This window comes from Chelonoidis abingdonii, chromosome 18, assembly GCF_003597395.2.
Source record: "Chelonoidis abingdonii isolate Lonesome George chromosome 18, CheloAbing_2.0, whole genome shotgun sequence".
Taxonomy (NCBI): domain Eukaryota; kingdom Metazoa; phylum Chordata; order Testudines; family Testudinidae; genus Chelonoidis; species Chelonoidis abingdonii.
The window spans coordinates 401,566-418,241 of NC_133786.1; the positions used below are offsets into that span (position 1 = coordinate 401,566).

The following is a 16,676-nucleotide window of genomic DNA, read 5'->3' on the forward strand; positions in this document are numbered from 1 at the left end:
TCTGCCATTTCCAAGTTTCCTGTTACTGTTTCTCCCTCCTCTCTGAGCAGTGGGCCTACCCTGTGCTTGGTCTTGCTCTTGCTTCTAATGTATTGATAAAAAGTCTTCTTGTTTCCCTTTATTCCCATAGCTAGTTTGAGCTCATTTTGTGCCTTTGCCTTTCTAATCTTGCCCTTGCATTCCTGTGTACAAATGAACAAAGTAGTGGCATTTGGGGAAGACAAAGGAAGAATCTCATCTGTACCTCTTTGTCCCAGAAAAAATTTCAGTTGAAGTTGCTTTCAAATCTCTTTTAAATTCTGAATAGTGCTTTTGAAGAAATGCCGAATTGAACTGGTGCAGAATAGATGTATTCTTGGGTTTTATCCACTGAATTTTAAGGTAAAGGGGCTAGGTTATATTCTCAGTAATGGTAATAACACATGCTGAGCGAGCTTAATAACTTGGAAGTAGATGGACAAATCTGTACACAACAAGGTGTGACAAAGTTCTTCCTCTGCCTTGGTGGGTCCTTCACTTATTGGCGGATTTGCTCGCCTCACAGATTCACCCTGTGGGTTGGGAAACAGCCCAGAGACCTTCCTGTCTGGTAGAAGCCACAGTCCAGGTCAGTTCCTCTTGTGTCTGATCAGGAGTTGGGAGGTTTGGGGGGAAACCCGGACCCGCCCTCTACTCTGGGTTCAGCCCAGGGCCCTGTGGATTACAGCTGTCTAGAGTGCCTCCTGGTACAGTTGTGCGACAGCTACAACTCCCTGGGCTACTTCCCCGTGGCCTCCTCCCAACACCTTCTTTGTCCTCACCACTCGACCTTCCTCCTGATGTCTGATAACACTTGTACTTCTCAGTCCTCCAGCAGTACACCTACTCATTCTCAGCTCCTTGTGCCTCTTGCTCCCAGTTCCACACACGCACACACTTCCTCTCATCTGGCTCCCTCTGGCCTGACTGGAGTGAGCCCTTTTATAGCATCAGAGGAGCCTTAATTAGAGTCAGGTGCTTAACAGCCTCACCTGACTCTTAGCAGGTTAATTAGAGTCAGGTGTTCTCATTATCCTGGAGCAGCCCCTGCTCTGGTCACTCAGGGAACAGAAAACTGCTTCTCCTGTGGCCAGTAGATCTCCCTTCTACCGCTTTGCTGTAGAGGAAGGAGGGAGAGGGCTGCTGCTGCTGTTCCTGCTGGGCGCTGGGACTTCACTGCTGCTGCTGCTGTTACTGCTCCAGCTGCTCCCCTGGCTGGGCTAGACAGCACCACCCACCCCTTTTCTTTGCTATCTGCTTACTGGCTGTCTAGTAGATCCACCCCCCACTCGGTTGCTGCTGTTACTCCACCTACAGCCCTTGAGGAGGGGACTGCTGGCCTGATTCCCAGAGAGGGGGGGTGTGAGGGACCCCAGCTCTTGTTGCTGAGGACACCTTCTGAGCGGGGTCCCTCCTGCCTGGACGCCAGACCACAACCACCTGGAGCTACTGTGGCTGTTGCTGGGGAGCTGTTGGAACCCTGAGGAGAAGGAGTAGAAGAGGGCCACCCACTGCTAGGAGACCGCGGAATGGCTCTGAACACCACTGTGGAGTGGGCTTTTCTGGACTGAGTATTTTTCGAATTGTGCTCTTGTGGTGGGGTTTTGAACTGTGTCTGTTGGGGTACTGAGGTTGTGGCATGGAACCTGCCCCCGGTCCATCCGTGTCCCGTTCACTCCCACCACCATTGTTACCCCCTCCACCACCCACGCTGGCTGTTTTCCTTCTGCTTCGACCTCCTGCCTCTGGGACTGAGCTGCTCGCCTGGCTCACCGCACACACTTCCACCATTTGGGCCTGCAGCAGGAGCAGCCAACCATTGACTTTTTGCACAAGCGCTTGTGGGTGCACCCTCCTCCCTGGACTGGCCCCTTTCCTTTGCTTTATTTGTCTGCCCCACCCATTTCCCTCTGTGGCACTGATTGTCCTGCCCCAGCCCTGTCACTAGCCCCGTGGTCCTTCCACCCCATTCCCAGCTCGCCCTTCCCCCACCCGTGATCCCCCAGCCCTGATTGGCCCCTCCCCTCGTGCGCCCATGCCCCCTCCCATGCGCTTGTGCCCTTTCCCTATTTGAGTTTGCCCTTGTTCACTGCACCCCCCTATGCTGTTATCCCCCCCGATCCCGTAGTGCAGCTAGAGGAGCCGAAATTCCCCTCTGAGTCAATGACCTGACACCCTCCCGCCCCTAGGTCCTTGGTTGCTCCCCACGCCCCTTTAGCTTTCCCTTTCTGGCACCCTCCTCCTTTGCCTGCAGCCTCGCGGGGAGGGGTGGTCACCTCCTTTCCATCTCCTCCCCTGACAGTTTGTCCCCCTCCCCGCTCTCGTTATGGCAGGGGACACGACGGGGGAGACCCCTCGCGATGCTCCCACAACCCCTCCTCCACCTGCCGCCGTGCCCATTCTCCAGGCCTCTACCTTGACCGCCGCTGCCAATCCACCTGCCACCGCCCCCGCTGAGGCACTGGTGGCGGTGAGTACTGGGGGGGACCTCCGCTGCTGCCATGTCCCTCGCCCCCTCCGATTCTGGGGGAGCCCCCCACAGCCGGTGGGAAAGGTTGGGGTGGGAAGAAGGGTAAGGGCCCAGCTAAAAAGGCCAGGCTCTCCATGGCAGGGACTACCCCTGCTACCACAGCCCCGCTACCAGCCATGGCATCCCTCCCCGCTGCTCCCTCCGCCAGCTCCACGAGTGTCCCTCCCCCGGCCCCCAGGGCATACGCCCAGGTGACAGTACCCCCCCCCCGCCTGCTGCTGCTCCTCTGACCACCGTTTCCGCTACCATCTACAGTGGCAGGGGCCCCTTCCCCACCTTGACCAGGAAGCACGACATCCGTTGCCTCCTGGTGCCCGCCTCGCCCCGCGTGGAGACCTACGTGCGGGAGTTGGTGAGGATGGTGGGGCCCATGGCCATCGTGGCGGCCTCCAAAATGTACAGGAGGGTAGTCTTCTTCCTGGCATCAGAGGCCGCTGCCCAGGAAGCAGTAGAGATGGTGGGGGGCATGTTCATCTCCTTGAAGCCGTTGGAAGACGTGAGGTCTGCTTGAGCCTGACCTCCGTCCCTCCCTTCCTGCCCAATGCTGCCCTGCTGCCCACCCTTTCTGCCCTGGCGCGCCCTATCTCCGTCATCAGCCCTCTCCCCTTGGGCTGCAAGGATCCCGCCCTCCGTTACGTCCTCTTGTTCAACCAGCAAGTGCAGCTTCAACTGCCGCTGGCGGTGCGTGACAGAGAGGCGCTCGAGGGGTCCTTTCTGGTCCCCTACCAGGGAGCCTGCTACTGGGTGCATTATCTGACGGGGGAGGCCTAGGGCTTCCTCTGCCGGGTGATGGGGCACGTCCGGAGGGACTGCCTCTTGGCCCAGCATGCAGGAGAGTCCGGGACCCCCTAGCCCCGGCTAGGCGCCGACCCTGTCGTTGCCAATACTCCTGGCTGCCTGGCACCCGAAGCTGCTCCTCCTCCTTCTCAGTCCACTGCTGTGGAGGAGGGTGCGGTGGAGATTCCGCTGGGCATGGGAGAGGGCTCGCTCCAGGGAGAATCCTCCCTCATTCATGCTACCCCACCATTGCCTCCCTGAGCCCCCCGACCCAACACCTGTTAGCCAGCCCCCAGATTATGCCATGGAGGGCTGGTCCTTAGTGCAGGGGGAGCGGGGCAAGCGGAAGGCTTGGGCCCCGTTACATCCTTCAGATTTGGAGACCCCCCCCCGGAAGAGCAGGAAGGGGGGCACTGATGATGAGCCTTCCGCCTTGCCCCCTGATGACTCCTGTTCTGTGGTGCCGGCTGGGGACACCGTGGCAGCACCGGAAGATAACACTGCCCCTCCTCCCGGATCCCTTCCCATGGAGGCCCCCAAAGGAGCCCCTCTCACCACCTTACCATCTGAAGCCCCTGCGAGCACCGAGGTGGGCGTCGCCTCGGGTGCTGGCGGGGAGAGCCCTGGGGTGATGGATGGTGATCTCCCTTCCATTTATGAGGAGATCGAGGCCCTGGGTCTGACCCCAGTCACGCAGGGGGAGGACGACCCTCTGCCAGCGGGCCTCGATCTGGGCGACCTCACCCCGGTCCCCCTGTCCCTGTGTTCCCTTCCCCTAACTGCTGCTTCTGCTCCCGCTTCTGAGGGTCCCCTGGGGTCTTCCATTAGCTCAGCTGCGGGTGGCACCCTGCTAACGGCCGCCGAACTCATTAGGGCGATGGCCAGTGCCCCGCTGCCGGGACCCGGTTCCTAGGAGGTGTCTCTCTTGGGTGTGGAGCACCCAACCTCCTTCCCAGGCAAGGACCCCATTGAGGACCATCCCTCTCTGGATGCCGGGGCTGCCGCACGAACCATGGTGGCTGAGCCTGGCATCATTGAGGGTCCCCTTCCCACTCCCTGGATCCCTGAGCCTAACCAGGAGGGGCCACCTTCCAGCAGCCCAACTATTGGGTCTCAGGGTCCTACTTCTGCCCCCCTCCCCGATTCTCTTCCTGATCCCTGCCCTACCCCTTCTCCTGTCCCCTGCCCTATCCCTGATGCCAACCTTGTCCCCTCTACCTCCCGTGATGCCAGTCCCGCCCCTGGGAACACCCCGCAGGGAGTGGCCTTAGTAGTTTTTCTGTGTCCCGACCCATCAGGAGCTGCTGTTTTCCTTCTGCCGCCCCCTGTTGATCCAGGGAGCGGGGCAGGTCGCGTGGCATCAGCCCATTGGAGGAGGGAGGAGCTGCAGGAGTTCCTTGAGAATGTCTGTGGCTCCCATAACAAGGTCCAGCTTGCGCTCCAGCGGTGGGGGGATTTCCATCAGATCCTCTGGGCTGCAAGGGCCCTCATGGGGGAGAGTAAGAGGACCGGGAAGCAGGCCACCGTGGCCTACCAGCAAGTCCGCCTCTTCTGTGACTCTTTACTCACCTACGGGGTAGGTCATGGATTGCTGCGTGGCCCGACGGAGGCCATGGACGTGTCCGCCGGCGAGGATCCCCCCTCATGGCACCGATCATCTTTGCCACGTTAACCCCCCGGGGCTGTAGGATGGGTCTCTGGAGGAGCCAGGTGCTCTCCTTCCTTCAGGAGGTGAGGTACTCTGTGGTTTTCCTGCAGGCGACCCATACAGATCCGGCTGCTGAAGCTAGCTGGCAGCTGGAGTAGGGGAATGGGATATACTTTAGCCACCTCTCGGTTCGCACGGCTGGAGTGGCGACCCTGTTTTCCCCCGACCTACGGCCCGAGGTGCTGGGGGTCGCCAAGGCTGTGCCGGGCCGCCTGCTGCACCTCCGGGTCCGCATGGACGGGCTTGTGGTTAATCTTGTCAACATTTACACCCCGACATTGGGCCCGGAGAGACAGTGTTTTTATCAGCAGGCATCCACCTTCCTCGGTTCCCTGGATCCTCATGAGTGCCTGGTCCTCGACGGGGACTTTAACACCACCCTCAAGAAATGAGACTGCTCGGGGACCGAGCAGTGCCCGGCGGCCACGGACATCCTCCGGGAGATCGTCGAACGCCACTCCCTGGTGGACGTCTGGCGCGACCACCATCCGGACGACGTCTCAACGTTCAACTTCATGCGAGTGGAGGCCCATTGGTCGCGCCACTCCCGGCTGGACCGCATTTACCTGTCATGTCTCCACCTTTCACGAGCCCACTCCTCCAGCGTTCGGCCAGCCCCCTTTTCAGATCATCACCTTGCCACCGTGACGGCCTCTCTCAGCGCGGAGATACTGGGGTCGGCCTATTGGCACTTTAATAATAGTTTGCTGGAGGATGCAGGCTTCGTGGCGTCCTTCTCAGAGTTCTGGCTGGCCTGGCGAGGGCAGAGGCGTGCCTTTGCCTTGGCGCGGCGGCGGTGGGACCTGGGGAAGGTCCACGCCCAGCTCTTCTGCCGCGACTACACCCCGGGTGCCAGCCAACAGAGGGATGCGGCAATAGAGCAGTTAGAATGGGAGGTCTTGGAGCTGGAGAGGCGTCTGGCTGCCAGCCCCGAGGATCCATCTCTCTGCAGTGTGTGCCGGGAGAAGCGGGAGGAGCTCCGGGCCCTCAAAGACCATTGGGCCCGAGGTGCCTTTTTTCGATCCCGCATTCACCTCCTTCAGGAGATGGATCGTGGCTCTTGCTTCTTATACGCCCTGGAGAAAAGGAAGGGGGCCAAGAAGCACGTCACCTGCCTCCTGGCGGAGGATGACACCCCCCTCACGGATCCGGCGGAGATGTGTGGGAGGACCAGGGACTTATATGCGACTCTTTTCTCCCCGGATCTGACCGATCCTAACGCTTGCAGAGCGCTCTGGGGTGGATTCCCGATGGTCAGCACGGGTGACCAGGACTGGCTAGAGCTGCCTCTCACTCTGGCTGAGATCTCGGAAGCCCTCCGTCGCATGCCCACCAATAAATCTTTGGGCATGGATGGGCTGACCCTGGAGTTCTACCGCGTGTTCTGGAATGTTCTCAGCCCAGACCTGGTCACCGTCTGGGCTGAGTCTTTGCAGAGTGGAGTCCTCCCTCTCTCGTGCAGGCGAGCCGTGCTCACCTTATTGCTGAATAGGGGGGACCTCTGCGACTTACGGAATTGGCGTCTCGTCTCGCTCCTCAGCACAGACTACAAAATAGTGAAGGCCATCTCTATGCGGCTAGGGTCCGTGCTGGTGGGCGTGGTCCACCCAGACCAGACCTACACCCTCCCAGGCCACACGATTTTTGATAACCTGTATCTGGTCCAGGACCTTCTGGAATTAGTGTGTAGGGATGGTCTGTCATTCGCCCTCTTTTCCCTGGATCAGGAGAAGGCGTTCGACAGGGTGGACCACAGGTATCTCCTGAGCACTCTGTGAGCGTTCAGCTACGGACCCTGGTTTGTGGGTTTTCTCGGGGTGCTGTATGCTTCTGCGGAGTGTCTGGTCAGGCTCAACTGGACCCTGACCGAACCGGTCAGCTTTGGGTGAGGAGTACGGCAGGGGTGCCTCTCTCGGGTCAGCTATATGCTTTGGTGATTGAGCCCTTCTTCTGTCTCCTCCATCGGAGGCTCACGGGATTGGTGCTTCGAGAGCCGGAGCTGCAGCTGGTCCTATCAGCATATGCCAATGATGTGCTCCTTGTGGTCCAGGACCCGGGCGACTTGGTGCGAGTGGAGGCTTGCCAGACCATCTACTTGGTGCCCTCCTCCGCCCGGATCAGCTGGGTCAAGAGCTCTGGCCTGGCGGTCAGGGACGGGTGGAAGGCAAGCTCCCTCCCACCCGTGCTTCAGGCCATCCAGTGGAGCGCGGGTCCGCTGCTCTATCTCAGCGTTTACCTTTCTGCCACTCATCCATCTCCGCCAGAGAACTGGCACAGTTTAGAGGGCAGGGTGATGGAGCGGCTTCAGAAATGGACGGGACTACTCCAGTGCCTCTCCCTTTGAGGGAGGGCACTGGTGTTCAATCAACTAGTTCTGTCCATACTCTGGTACCGGCTCAACACCCTGGTCCCGGCCCAGGGTTTCCTGGCCAACCTCTGGACGGCGATTCTGGAGTTCTTTTGGCCAGTTATGCACCGGGTCTCTGCAGGGGTCCTCCACCTGCCCCTGGAGGAGGGAGGGCAGGGCCTGAAGTGCCTACACACTCAGGTCCGTGTCTTCCGCCTCCAGACCCTGCAGAGGCTCCTGTATGGTGCAGGTAGTCCAGCGTGGAACGTATTGGTGCACGCCTTCCGCCGCCGCTTCCGAGGGCTCCGATGTGACCGGCAGCTCTTTTACCTCCATCCGAGAGATCTTCCACAAGACCTCTCTCGGGTGCCAGTCTTCTACCAAGACCTCCTCCTGACCTGGAAGCTCGTTTCAACGACCAGGTCTGTGGCAGCCACCGTGGGGGCTGATCTCCTCGTGGAGCCCCTGCTACACAACCCCTAGCTTCGTATGCAGGTGGCGGAGTCCCCCACGGTGCGCCAGAGGCTGGTCTTGGTGGGAGTCACTAGGGTCAGAGACCTCCTGGACTACAACCAGGGAGACTGGCTGGATCTCCTGACGCTGGCTCAACGCATGGGGCTCTCCAGACCTCGTACTCCCCGGCACGTACTTCAGGAGGTGAAGGCCAATTTACTGCCTGCTGCTCGGGCCTACCTTGACCGGATCCTGCGAGAGGGCACGCCCCGCCCAGCCTCCACCTCAGGCCCTGTGGACCTTTTTATCGGGCCCTTGCCCCGTGGACCCAATCAGCACCCCCGCCCTTTCACTGCAAGCTGGCTGCATGATCTGCAGCCGGTTCTGTTCCAGACCGTGCCGAGAAAACATCTGTACACGCTCGTGCTCCACACTCTTCACTACCTCACCCTCGCATCCCACCCCGATGCAAAGTGGCAGGACCTCCTGCCACCTCTCGAGGGTGAGAAGCCCTGGTGGGCCAGCTTATACTCTGCCCTGGTCCTGAGGCCCGCCGGGGATGTCAGTTGGTGGCTCCTTCACGGGGCTGTGAGCATGGGCGTGTACTTGGCGCGGTTTACCCCTGGCCCCAACACCTACCCCTTTTGCGGCATGAAGGAGACCCTGGCGCACATTTATTTAGAGTGTGCCAGGTTGCAGCCCCTGTTCCGGCTCCTCTTGCATCTCTTCTTGTGTTTTTGGTTGTACTTTTCCCCTCACCCATTTATCTATGCACTTCCCATCCATGGCCCCACAAAGTTGCAGGATCTCCTTCTCAACCTCCTCTTGGCCCTGGCCAAACTAGCCATGTACAAAACCAGGGAGAGGAGATTGGCCAACGGGATTTCCTGCGACTGTGGGGCCTTTTTCTGCTCCTCTGTCTGTTCACGCATCCGGGCAGAGTTCCTCTGGGTGGTGTCCGCTGGCTCCCTTGACACCTTCGAGGAGTAGTGGGCACTATCTGGGGTTCTCTGCTCAGTATCCCCATCAGGTTCCCTTCATTTAGCCATATGACATCACTCCTGATCTTGTTTTTTTCATTGGTTGTCCCACACAATTATTTGGTATCACAGACCTGTGGATACTCCCCTTAGGCTGAGGGGAGGTCCTTTAGCACTTCCTGGATACCAACAGGACTACTCTGCTCTTCTCAACTGGCCTGGGTCTATCACAGAGGTTAATGAATCCTTGTTTGGCTGAGGAGATGACAAATGAGTGTGTATTGTGGCAGTGTGTTCTGTTCACGCAATGAAATGACAATAAAAGTCCATGCATACACAATGAAAAATAACTTAAACAAGTACAGATCTGTGCATGTTCAGTCATTTAACTCCTATGGTGGGAAGACTTTGAGACTGGCAAGCAGGATAGCTATTAAGCTGCAGAAATAAAACATTTCTATAGTTGTCTACCAGTCACTGGCCTATAGTCAGCAAGATCTCATGTGGGAGAAATTCTGAGGATGTTCATTCACTGTACATGTTGAATTTTTAGGGTACTGTTCATGAAAAGTAGCTGTAGCATGTGGTGTTGCGTGGCAGAGTGTGTTGACACTTCAGTGATGGAAATGATGCGCGCGCACACACACACACATATTCTTCTTTGAGTAATGTCCCTGTGGGTGCTCTACATCAGTATACGCTACCTGCTCGTGCACTCTTGATCAGCGATGTTTGTCAGTGGTGTCCGCACCTATGCCCTCTTCACCTTCATACCCCAATAAACTGCCAGTGTCTTGCAACAGAGCAGTCCATGCGCAGCAGTTGAACCATGCAGCTGGCTACCCTTTGCTTTCTTATGCCCGTGTCATTTTAGTTTCTTAGTTTTTTTTCTGTTAGCACAAATTCACGCTTTGAGAGGGTTCACCCCTTCTTTCCTGTGGGTCCCTGTTTTTTCCCTCACCCCCACCCTCAACTCCCGGCCCTCATCCGCAGCCCCACGTGTGGGTTATGCTGAAGACCCTGGACTTCATATCTTTCCGTATGTGCCACAAGTCCTTCCCTTGGAGTGATGGAGATTCAACCTGCCTCTCTGCTGCTTGGGAGAAATCCACATTCCCTCTAAATGTAAAATCTACTTAGATTTAAAAACAGATCTAAAAAATTGAGGTAGGAAAACATACATTCCTATTTCTGTAGTGTTTTTGAGACCCAGGTGATGAGTTATCCCCAAATATATTGGTTCCATTGACCCGCTCTCCTTCGGCAGTAACCAAAGACGCTAGACTTCCAAAGGAAAGACCCCATTCTCCAGAATCAGACAAAAAAGGGAAAGTCATTTCCTTGATCTGGGTCTGAAGAGACCTCATGTCCAAACACAGATATTGCTGAGGCTCCCTTTCCTGCAGTACTGTGATCACAGTAGCATACCTAGAAGTCATCTAGAGAGTTTCTGACACTGACATCTGACTCAGCCTTCATTTTGAGATTTGGACGCAAATTCCTTATTGGTACAGTCTTCCATAGCCAGAAGTGAAAAGTGTGCCATACCTATTCTGGTGCTGCATCTGGCACCACCCCATATGCTTACTCCTGAGAAAACACATCCACATGCACTGGTGCTGTCCAAACTCCTATCCCACAAAGACCTCTGAATCCTCAGGGAGCCCAAATCATCATTATTGAAAGGTACTGAGAGGCGCACCGCACTGGTACCAACTCATTTCTCTGAGCTTGCTTACCCTCCATCCTCTTCTTTGATGGTGACTCACACTGTGGTAGTGACACCATCCCCACACAGGCTCTTAACTTAATTCCATTGACATGATTTGGAGCTAAACTGGTGATAAAGTTGGTCTGTTTTAAGATTGCTCATTCTTGTAAATGACTTTGGAAAATGTGTCCTTCAAGCCTTACTTCAAAAGATGGAAGATGACTTATTTACAGCCTACAAACCTGCAGAAGAGCACAAAAGACGACTCGTGAGAGCATTCTGTGCCAAAAAATTCTGCACATGATATTTTAAATAATTGTCAGATAAATATGGAGGGTCCAGCATGGCATGGGGAGTTCAGGACACTGGCTGCACAGAGACGGAAGATCACTGTGCAGCTCCAGCGTGCCCCCTCCCCGCCCCCGTGGGACAAAGACAGTGAGGCTGCACCCAACTGTGACATAGTGTGCCCCAGAAACACCCCAGGGCCCAATCCTATGTGCCATATGCAATAGGGCAGGCAGGATCCAAGAGTGGAGTGGCTTAGTGTGGAGGAATCGAGGTATGAGTTGGAAGGGTTCTGTCTGGGGCAGTCTGGGTGCAGGAGGCTTAGTGGGGGATCTGGGTGCGGGGGGGGGGAGTCTGGATTCACAGGGACTTGTTGGATGGTTCTGGGTGCAGTGTGTCAGGGGAAAGACCACCACTGTAATGATTTGATCAGACAGCCTGAGGCTCCTTTATTGATTTTACAGGTATGCATACAGGGAGAGCCAGCATGTCCCCTAGCAAGGGTATGCTGCTCTGCCCCTCACAGATTTTACCAGGGTTTATAAAGCTTAAAACCGCAAATTATCATGTCTTGCTTACACATTAGCACAACCTTATTTGCACGATCATATAGCTTACACTGCAAAACATAACTGATATTTTCCTTATACGGTATGAATATTGCAATTTTGCAAGCAACTAACTTTGACATCTTCCTGTTGATGTTCCTTGGCCATCATGTGGCCCTGACTGTTCTGTTACCCCTACTTGCGGTTACCTTGAGCAAGCTTAGCATGGCCCCCTGGGATCCTTTGTCTAGAGTCTAGTTCCTCAGTTCCGGCCAGATGGCTTTTATGCTGACAGACAAGTTTTAATTTTGTGCTGATGAACAAGCTTTTAACTTTGTGCAGACAGACAGGTTATTAAGGCAAGTTAGCATAAGGCCAACAAAACCTTTGTTTCAAACTTACTTAGGCTAAAGGGGAATTCCATAGAAGCCATTATCAGGTATCATATAATAGGGCAGTGTTGAGCTGGTTACCTTGTGACCCCTCCTTGGGATCTACCTTATGCGAGCAGCACTGTCATGGTTTGCCTATCACAGAACTGGCCCCTAAGGGACCCATTGTCTCTATCCCAATTCCTCTTTTGTCAGTGTAGCATATCCCGTTTCCTTATCCCTTGAGCGATTAGAGCCTTAACTTCTACAAATGTTAGCAAAAGCCTGAGGCCTATAAACATGGGCCTGTAAATCAATTGCGAAGTTTATTTAATGTGAGTCATTAAGCTGGGGGGGTTGTTTTCCCTATCAAATGTTAATGGAACTCTGCACGAGGGTCCAAGTGAAGATGGTTGGGGCTCAGTGTGAGGCTCTAGTGGGGTTAGGATCCAGGTGCAGCTGGTTGAGGCTTGGTAGTGTGGGTTGTTGGGATAGTCCAGGTTCAGGGGGAGTGGGGCTAGCTGGGCGGATTCTGGGTATAAGGGAGTCTGGATGCTCGGGGAGCAGCTCCCTGTACAGCGATTCCTCCCTCTGTAGCTGAGGAGCAATGGCTATAGGACGTATGGGGGATGAGAGGGGGACGGAGAGGAGAGAGTTGGCAGAGCTTCCGACAGCTGGGGGAGAAATCTGGGGATGGGTCTAACATGACCCCAGATGCCATGCAGGGGAAGAGGAAGTTCCGTCCTCCATAGCCCAGCTGGGAGTAGCAGCTGAGCCCAGTTCAGGATAGGAGCCACCAGCCAGGTAAGATAATTCATTTTGCATTTAAATTTTATTGTGTAAATTCTGAGAATACTTAAACTTCCAAATATTGTCTAATTCAGGTTGGATGTGCAATGGCCTGAAGGTTTAATGTCTTCAAATAATACTCTGCATTTCAACAGTCCATTGACTTACAATTACACTGGGACTTACGTCTGTAAGGTGACCAATTCCCTTGGACAAAGAAGTGATCAACAGACGGTCTACATTTTAGGTGAGTTGTTGTTTCTCCCTCACTTCCTAAGCATGCTTAGTTTAAAATACTGTGCCAGACATTGGATTAGGTGTCTAGCTGAATGTGTTTTTAGCCATGTTCTATTCCTAAAACTCAGTCTTTGATTAAAGTGGGAAGGACAAATGGAAATAAACCATTAACCTGCTGGTACTACCACTGTTTCTAGGGGCTAATACCATTGTTCCATCATGCATGCTGCTGCCAATTGTAGCACTGAAAAGGACCACAGTAGTGTCTTAGAGGATACACGAGCCCTAAGTGCTGGTAAGGACTTAAATACAATGGCAGAGTTGGGGGCAGAGGGAAGAAATGTTATAAAACCCAAAATACTTTCCTGAGGGAGTCTGGTTTTATTCCTTTATCCTCAGCTGAGCTGGTCAGAATAACAGTGACGCCTCTCACTGCTCATACACTCCTATGGAGCAAGCATAAAGCTAATTACAGGGGGCAGAAATGGTTAGCGCATCTTGCTCCACATGCCCTTTCCCGTCTGTGTGGTACTTTCTTGTGGGTGGGGTGTTGCTGTTGGCAGACTTTTAGTTGGTATTTAAATCAGGAAAGCACTTATTCCAGGGTTTCCGATGGTAAAGAATCTCAGGAGCAGACAGAAGTGCCATGTTATCACAGTACACGTTCCTTTGAGTATAGCAGCATATTGAAAGTGTACCATGGCCTCACATCAGTTGTAGGTTACCATGATGATGGGGGTAAACTAAATGGAATTGCTTAATTTTACCAATAGGTGCAAATGTTTCAATTAACGGGAGGTAGCAGTATTCAGAACATGAACTACAAATTCATTTTACTCTTTCTGTGTTCTTGAGGGCAAATCTTTATGGTAAAGTCTGAATCCATTCTTATCTCAGTAACTACTATGCTGGTGGCATTGTAGCTAGTGAAAACTACTACACGACAACCCATGGTTCCATGTTTTTTTTATTTTGCTTCGGTTTTGGTGCAAGGGGCTTTCAGCATGTGCCCAGTGCCTCCCACTGAATTCAGTTCCAGTCTGGAACTCTCGGCACTTCTGAAGTCAGTCCACTTCTTTAGGCACTTGAACATGAATTTAGTCTCCTAACTTTAAACACCCATTTTTAAAACATTGATTCTAGTCTTTCTGAACAGACTCAGCATTGTGAGTAAAATGAGACAGACCTTTTCTTTCTGTCAGTAATAACACTTACCCTGATAGGAAGGGAAAACACCGTCCAGTAAATCCGTTTGATTTCTTGTCAAAGTATACTATTTAATGAAGAATGTGCTCTCCCCTCCAGTTAAGACTGGTATATTTTAAAGCATATCAATATCCTTATAATCATGCATGCCAAAATAAGGGTTACCAAACTGTCATGGAGTCCCTGGGCGATGCTCTGGAACTGCTTCCCACAAAGCCAGTCAGGACTTTGGGGAGCCTCCTCTCCCTCGGAGCAGACTGTCTGCAGAGCAAGAAACTCACACGGCTTCGCCTCCTGGGTCTCTCCTTGGAGCATTCAGCATGTGCACCTCTGTCTGCTTCCCACAGCAAGCCTGCCCCAGCAGGGTCCTGGGGAAGCCACTGGGTCCTGCACCTCCACTTTGCAGTCAGACGTGACTCTTAGCCAGCCAGTAAAACACAGGTTTATTCAATAACAGGAACACGGTCTAAAATAAAGCTTGTAAGTACAGCGAACGGGACCCCTCGGCTGGGTTCATTCTGGGGGGCAGTGAGCCAGACCCCCATGTCTTCACTTCAGTCCTCATCCCCACCAGCTGCAGATTAACAACCCCCTCCAGCCCCTCCTCTCTACTCAGTTCCTTTCCGGGGCCAGGTGATCACCTGATCTCTTTGTCTCCAACACCTTTAGTTGGCACCTTTGCAGAGGAGAGGCCCAGGCCATCAGTTGCTAGGAGACAGAATGTCAGGCATTTATGTTCAGTGGTCCTTTGCTCTGTAGCAGTCACACACCCTTATTCCAGGACCTAGATACTTAAGAACTGCATAGGGAACACTGAGGCACCAACACAGCATTCAGAGAAAACATTAAGAACATTCCCAGTTCGTCACACAAACTTCATGCTTTCAAGATGCAGGCTCAGGAAGGATTTTACCCCTTCCCTCTCCCTTGAGCAGCAGTGCACATTTGGTCATGTTCTTGCCTTCATCAGGCTCTTAGCAGATATTGTCAAAGGACCCAGTTCAGCAGAGCCCTCAAGCACATGCAAAACTTTCACCAAGTCCCATGGGGTTTTAGTGGGACTTAAGTCCTGGGACTTAGATACATGCTGAAAGTTGTGCACATGCTTAAATGAATCTGGGCCAAACACAGGATGCTAGGTATGATGCCCCAATGATCTAGTGCAATATGGTAACTCCTATGTTTCTATACAGTGAATATTTCTGCAGGTCTCTGCAGATTCTGTAGAACAGTAATACCTTTATTAGCTTTTTCACTGTATTTATCAGTCAGCTGGATAGAAGACAATACAAAAATTGCAAGAACTCATCTTGGAACAAAGGATTTTCTGCCTGACTTAGGCTAAATTGGATGCATTACTTTTCTGGCCACATGTTGAACATTCATAGAATTTCCTACTGCCTAAAAATCTGCTGCCAGTTACTTTTACAGCTATATCAAAATGTAAAAGCAGGTGCATAATATAATGCCTTTTTTGTATTAGCTGGAGATTATTTAAAATAAGAGGCAATGAATAATGCTAAATCTTACAACAGGCTTCAGGATATTATTTTATTGGTTGGTGGTTTCTAAACTAACAGTAGCCACTCAGGAAAAAAAGAACTACCGACTTTTGTAGACAGCTCAATAAATGCAAACATGATGTTAGGCGGTGTGAAATGACAGGGATGAGTACAGAAAATATCATAAAGCTATTACATATTAGTGATATGCTCTCCCCTGGCATCTACTCTTTTGGTCTCCAAAAGAATATATCCCACTGCAGAAAGGATATAACCAAAAAAACAGAAGAGATCCAGAGAAGGGTAGTGAAAGTGCCTAGAAGCATGGAGCAAATTGGATCTGAGGAAAGATTTTGGAAGATTGGGGTTGCATAGCTTAGAGAGGAGCTAACGAGGTGACGTGACAGTGGGGTATTAATTTACTGAATGGTCTAGAGACAACAAAATAGGTTCTCTCTCTTTCCCTTTGAGACCTAATGAAATGACAAGAGCACGGATTTAAAGCTGGCAAAAGGAAATACTTTCTTTGTCAAGGAAGCTTGCCCTTTAGGTGGCTTAGTCCATTGTTGTTATGGGGGTTTTTACATCTGAACTATCTGATGCTGGCCATTATTGGATGTGGGCTATTGGAGCAGCGGCCAGTTGGTTGGATCTGGTATGACAGTCTCAGTGTTAGTCACCTGTGTGACTGGGGAGTGAGGAGGTAAAGTGCCTCATTGGACCTCACACCCACAAGGTGCAGTGGGAGCAGTGGCTCCCTTACATGATGCCACACAGAGGCGGCATGTGACCTCACGTATCTCCCCCCCACACTGATTTCTGCCTTCCATTTGGCCCTGCTCCCTGAAGTGTTGATGTAGCGGGGCAGAGCCCACCCAGTCCCATGCTGTCTCTAGCCGCTCACCCCAAGAGGGATGCGTCATCTCTGATCCCATCTGGCACCCAGACACTTCAGAGCCCTTCTGCATGGTCAGGGCTTTGTGGCTCCCAGAGGCAGAGCCAGGGAGCAGCTGCTTTGCATGACATGCACTGTTTGGAAGCAGGCAGTTTTTCTCTACTGAGCTGTAGTAGCTGCAGAAGACAGCCACATGCTTCCTCTGGGAGGGTTTTGGCCAGTACATCCATATAGATTGAATGCCCTGGCAATGACCCCAGCTTCCCCTCAAATCCTCCCTCCCTGTGTTTCCACAGAGCAGCACAAAACAGGCAAG

General features: G+C 53.1%; 1 protein-coding gene across 1 annotated transcript in view; it reads left to right on the forward strand.

The window, feature by feature from the left end:
- LOC142047887 (nectin-3-like) overlaps positions 1-14,608 on the forward strand; it is a 39,425-nt gene extending 24,817 nt beyond the window's left edge. The window contains exons 8-9 of the mRNA XM_075073430.1: positions 12,616-12,767; positions 14,580-14,608. Of these exons, the coding sequence (XP_074929531.1) occupies positions 12,616-12,767; positions 14,580-14,608 (181 nt within the window). The remainder of the gene's footprint in view (positions 1-12,615; positions 12,768-14,579) is intronic.
- Positions 14,609-16,676: the final 2,068 nt, after the last annotated feature.